We start from the raw sequence: 6,000 nt of genomic DNA on the forward strand, positions 1-6,000 counted from the left end.
AGGAGCTTCTAAGCAGCTCGGCCTCCTTCATTTATTTTGATGTTGTAGACGAAACATCAAGTTATTTGAAAGGAGTGATAGTTCCGTTTTATTCTTTTTCTTAAGCACACAACCAAACCCATTTCCTTGCCGCCATTTGCCATACGGAGAAAGAGTCAAGGGTGAGGGTCACCCATCTTGGCGGTCTCAATGCTTTGGATACCAGCAATGTCATCTGAGAAGTCCCTTTCCTCACCATCCCCACCCTCTTCCTCATCTAGGAATTGGCCCTGTGAGCCTTGGAGCCAGGGAAATGCCTGTTGGCTGGCGTCTCTGGAGATCCTGCCCTGGGGGGTGGGGGACGGGGGTTTCGGGGTGAGCCAGGACTTCACTTCCTCCTGCAGGCTTCCCAGGCCACCCCTGCCGATCACAAGGGAGGCCACTGACCTTCCTGAGGTGTTGAGGTCCTCCTTTTGTTGGATGATGGGGATGATCACACAAGGCTTCCTGAACATTGTAAACTCTGACAAATACATGGGGGACCCCAGGGGCTCAAGGACCAGTTGTGTTTATTCCCACGGGGACTCCCTCATTCTCCTTTTGTCTCTGCTAGTTCTTCAAAGCATCTCCTCGCAAGGGCTGCATCCGGGTGTGACCTGCTTGCTGGGTCTTCGCGACCTAGGGGCAGTGTGAGGGGGCGCGGGGGGATCAGGGGAATGCTCACCCCCTGCCCGCCCTCCCCTCCCCACAGTGTCCAGCAGGCTGAGCAGGCCTGAGGTGGTCTCCAGGCCTCCCAGAGTTTGTAGAAAGCCAGCCGTGGCTCATGTTAGGGCTCGGCCTGACCTTCCTGTGCTTTCCCTCCAGGATAAAGAAGTGAATCTGGAACAGGTTCACCGGCGCATGAACAGCCTGATGGATGAAGACATTGCCCACAAGCAGATTTCCCCAGCGTCCATTGAGCTTTCGGCCCTGGAGATGGGGGGCCTGGCTCCCAGCCAGGCCTTGGAGCCGACACGCGAGTACCAGAACACACAGCTCTCGGTCAGCACTTTCCTGCCTGAGCAGAGCAGCCACGGCACCAGCCGGACACTGTCGTCAGGGCCGGGCAGCAACCTGCCGCTGCCGCTGAGCAGCTCCGCCACCATTCCCTCCATGCAGTGCAAACACAGGTCGCCCAATGGGGGCCTGTTCCGCCAGAGCCCGGTCAAGACCCCCATCCCCATGTCCTTCCAGCCTGTGCCGGGGGGCGTCCTTCCAGAGGCCTTGGACACCTCCCACGGCACCTCCATCTGACCGCGCCGCCTGCCCTCCCGCCCGCCCATCCACCCACCCGACCAGCAGAGCTTTTTAATACGAGACAACGACAACACACACCACACACACCTGCACACACACACAGAGAGACTCTTTCATTTCTCTTGTACATATGTGTAAATAATGACAGAATGGAGTGGGGTAAAAGTGTATTTTGAATATTCCCAATTTTCGAAGTCAGTAAAAAAAAAAAACACAAAAACTGTATGAATGACTTTGTAAATTTTGTTCTATATGAATAAAAAGGCAAATTACTTGTGATCATTCTGAAGTGCCAAAGAAACCCCGTGTTCCTGGCCTTTCTGAAGGCAGGAGGTGTGATCAGACCAGGAGCCCCTTCCTGCCGGGGAAGAGGGGAAGACAAGCAGCCACCCCTTTAGAGGAACCCCAGATGCTGCTTGTTGCCATTCCCCGTGGTTTACGGCCACGTCCCCCCACGCCTGGCCCTCTGTTCCTCTTCAGTCCTCTGGGCTGGATAACGGGGAGCCAGCCTTGGCGCGACCCTGGGCCACTGTGCTGGGGGGTGACCAGCTGTTCCCGTCCAACCAGCTGGGACCTGGGAGACTCCTGGGACATGGGGCAGTCCTCTTGGTCACTCCCTGCATGACTTGGGGGCTGTGGACCCTAGAGAGGCACCCCAGTGAGCTGACCACCCGAGACTATTGAGGCTGACGCGCTCGAGGTTCATACAGTTGGCTTTCTTGTTTGACTCTCTTCCCCTGATGAGAGGAACCGACAAGGATAGACTGTGGGAGAAGGCAGAGAGGCCCCGCCATGGGCCAGCTGGGCCTGCCCTTGCATGCTGGGTGTTGAGGCGTGAGGCCAGGTAGGCAGGGAATAGCCCCTGGGGGTTGGGGCCTGTGGTTTCAGGTGGAAGGACTCCGTTGCAAGAGGAGGGACGTACCCCGGTGAGCAGGCCAGGCTCTGGGTGGTGGTGAGCACTGGGACGAGGTCACAGGGGCCGCGGTCCTTCACAAAGGCAGGAGCCTGGGCCCCTGGAGGAGCAACTCCTCCGCAGGGAAGAGCCCCCGATGTGAGTGGATGTCTCCAGGTGCAAAACCCGGTGGGCAGACGCCAGCACCCAGTGCCCGTCAGCTTTGCCCACCTTCTCCGGAGCAGCCCCCAGTGGGGACCCCCTGGCCGGGAGCACCCTGTAGTCTCTGCGGCTTCCAGAACAATCCCCGCCCTGGTGAACCGCTGGGCGGCTCTGTCCCCAAAGGCCAGGACAGCAGCCATCTGCCCCCCACCCCAATGTCCTGGCGCTGTCAGGAGCAGAGCCATTGGGTGTCCGCGCTGTGTCACTCCAGCCCTTCTCCTGAGGGCAAAGGTGACTGTGCCCTCCTGACCTGCCAGGGTGGTGCACGCAGACGACCGGGGTACCCCAAGGCCCGGCCCCCCAACCCCACCTCCGCGGGCGCTGGGAGCCCTGCTGGCCCGCTAGCCACCTGTCCCCGGCCTCGTAGGTGGCCCCAGGGCTGCGGCCAGGCCGGGGTCACCTGCCCAGGGGATTCCTTCCCCGACACCCCGACGGCTGAGCAGAGAGGACCGGCCACCCCACGGTCGCTGCAAGCCCCGGGGACAAGTGTTCGTAGTTCTTTATCTGCGGAGGCTGAGTGTGGCCCGACCATTCCCGCCACCAAGGCCGCCCACGGACACGTCTTGGGTGGGAGCGCGGGCTCACTGTCCCCCAGCAGCACCCAGGGGACTGGCCCTGCATGGTCAAGGGTTTCATATATATCTATTTTTTTAATCAGATTCTGGTCTCACTGCCTTATCTCACTCCCAAGTCTAGTGTTTCTTTTGTCTTTTGTTTTTTTCCCGAGATGATCAGTCTTCCGGGGCACACCATGGATGTGTTCTTGGGCTGCCTTGCTGAGAATGGGTGTCAGGGAGAGGAGAGACGGCCCGTGTGCACGTGCATGCGTGTGTGTGTGCCTGCGAGAGACACAGAGAGTGCACATCTTTGGGGAAAAGGCATTTCTGCATATATATATATATGTATATATATATATATATACATATATATATATATATATATATATAAATCCCTTAACACCTCATGGTGTTATTCTTCACCATGTTTATGTTATTTTTAAAATTCCCTACCCTTGGCATGAGGGGAAATGATCGATATTCAAGGAAGTCCTCCAGAAAACAACGACGACAAAACTTCCCACCTCAGATTTCTGTGTCAGCTCAGAATGTATCTTTTTTTTTTTCATGCTTTGCTCTTTGGATTTATAACTCTGTTTAGACGATTCCATACATTTTAGGTATATTTTGTGCCTTCTGACACTGCAAATAATAATCAGCATTTGGATTAAAGTTGTTTCATAATAAAACTTGCCTCTGCTCCCTACCCTCTTCTTCTCTGGGGTGAGCAAATGCTACCTGCGTGTTCCCGGGGAGGCTGTGGCCGTGAGCTGAGCTCCGCCCGGTGGGGACGGGTGGGCATAAAGGAAGCCTCTCGACCGAGTGGGTATCAGACATGCCTGGGGGGGGGCGCCTTCCCTGCTGGGTGTAGGCCCTCAGCCCCCCACGCCACCCAGGGAGCGAAGCAATTCTAATTTTCGGTTAACCTAATAATTTCCTGCAAAATGTGAGTCACTAGCAAACTCCTAGGAGACAGTTTGGCCATACTGCATGGAGAAGGGTTCCCGTGGCTTCGGGGAGTGACACTTGTCAGTGGACTTTGTTTCTTGTCTCATCCTTACACCTACACTCACTCTTACCTCAGAGGAGTTTTTTTCTCGGTGCTTCAGCCTCAGGGCTAAGGGGTTGCCATTCTCTGGGGACCCCCAGCTTGGCTCTCCTGTCTCAGACCCCCAGAAGCTCTGTGGGTACCGTTCTCCAGTGAAGATCCATCAGTCTGGAATCACCAGCCTGGGGCCCGGGACCCCGCAGACTCATACGCTCCCCATCCCCACCTTCTGCGTCGTAAGGCTCCCCCTCTGACTTCTGGGCCCTCCACGGCTCTACCGTCAGCCTTGGGCCAAATGGGGCCCACCCGAGGGGCTTGGTTTTCATGATCAGGACCTCAGCTTCCAGGAGCTGAGAAGAGAGCGTCGGGCCCTTAGGCTGTGCTCTGCGCCGGTGAGTGGCTTCTCCAGTGATGGGTACAAACTCGGAAGGCTGGGGGGCTGCAGGCAGAGACCCAGCAGACGCTCCCCGATTATCTGGCAGCACTGGCCCGAGTGCCCAAAAGCTACGTTTTCTTAAGAAACCACCCAGTTCCTAAATCCTAAGTCCCCCAAATCATGCCAAGGTCGAGCCAATTCCACGGAAAGAAGAACAAAGACACACAAAGGAAGACAAGATCACCACCGGGCCTGAAGGCCCTGATGGATGGCGGGGAAGGGATAGCTGCTTCCCCATAACCATCACAGGGCCGGGCAAGGCCTGGGGAGAAATGTGTGACCTCGTGCTTGTGCACGACAAAGGGCTGTTTACTCCCAGGACCCCGCTGGCCTGCGAGCTCAGGCGCTCAGGTCCCTCCCTCCAGGAGCTCACCTTTCACTCTCATAGGTATGTGCTCACGAATTAGCATCTTCGTATCCGCCAAGGCCCTGCTTTGTGCTCCTGGCTTCGGCCATGGCCACGAGAGCTGTAGGTAAAAGCTCCGAGAATTCTTCTTATTGCTACAGACACAATGAAAGACACCGCATTTCCGTTCCTAATGTGACATTCCTTACATCGAAATTACTATTTTATTTCACCCCCATTAGTTGCTTTTAATAAATGAAATCATGTTTGATTCTTATTACGCTCACCTTTCACACCAGGAAACTCCAGATAGGTAACAATTTTCTATGCTAATAACTTTAATCATTGTCTCCCCCCCCCCCCCCCGCCCATGGCAGGTAGCCGGAGAGATTAATTATGAGAAAAGCGCACAAATTGCGAGCAAATCAGGTGAGCTAACCGTCACATCCTACGAAGGAGGGAGGGACAGTTGTCGGGGATGTGAGTCAGACCCTCCCTCCAGCTTTCACTCTTGCACCTCCAAACTTGACCTTGGGTGCTGAACCCCCGGAGAGAGCGTTCTCAGATTCCTACTAGGGAATTTTGCAGTGACCAGCAGCCAGGATCTTGAAGAGGAGGCACCAGGGGAAGCGACCACGTGTCTCCGGGAGGGTTCAGCTGCTGGCAGACGCATGCGTACAGTTGCCAGGACAACCAGGTGTCCAGGCTCAGAGGAAAACACAATAGTCCCCAACACTGAGACTTGTCAACACACAAAATAAGTGTACAGAGGCACAGGAACACCTGTGCACACGCTCATGCACGCACGCTGAGGTCCATGCACGCATACTCGTTAGTTCAGGCTCGCGCACACGGAGTTCTGAGCAGCGTTCCGCCGTGGACCTGGGCCACGCAAGCAGAGGAAGTCCTGCTTGTCAGATGTGGGAAGAAGAATCTACGGGAGGAGGGAGCTGCTTCAGGCCTGCCCTGCCCGGCGCATAACCTCAGTGCAAGTTCAGCCAGGGGTGCCGTGGAGGGAGACACGTCTCCTGCCCAGTGCCTCCCCTCTGGCCAGGCCTGTGCGTACCAACCATCTTCTGCCGCCAAACACCGGCTCTGAAATCCTCCTGACTTGCAACCCAGGTCCCCAAAATATGCAGAGAAGTGTCGAGTGCTCCCCAAGCAGCGTAAGGCTCTCTAAACAAGAGCACCCTTTATGGTATTCGGCTCAGCGGCTGTGTCCGG

General features: G+C 56.0%; 1 protein-coding gene across 2 annotated transcripts in view; it reads left to right on the forward strand.

Moving 5' to 3' along the window:
• GRID1 (glutamate ionotropic receptor delta type subunit 1) overlaps window positions 1-1,493 on the forward strand; it is a 634,358-nt gene extending 632,865 nt beyond the window's left edge. Inside the window, exon 16 of one of the 2 annotated variants that reach the window (XM_055325891.1) lies at window positions 844-1,493. In XM_055325891.1, coding sequence (XP_055181866.1) covers window positions 844-1,272 — 429 coding nt within the window. In that variant the 3' untranslated portion in view covers window positions 1,273-1,493. The remainder of the gene's footprint in view (window positions 1-843) is intronic. The other variant, XM_055325892.1, reaches the window with a different exon arrangement.
• Window positions 1,494-6,000: the final 4,507 nt, after the last annotated feature.

This window comes from Nyctereutes procyonoides, unplaced genomic scaffold (assembly GCF_905146905.1).
Source record: "Nyctereutes procyonoides isolate TBG_1078 unplaced genomic scaffold, NYPRO_anot_genome, whole genome shotgun sequence".
Lineage (NCBI taxonomy): Eukaryota > Metazoa > Chordata > Mammalia > Carnivora > Canidae > Nyctereutes > Nyctereutes procyonoides.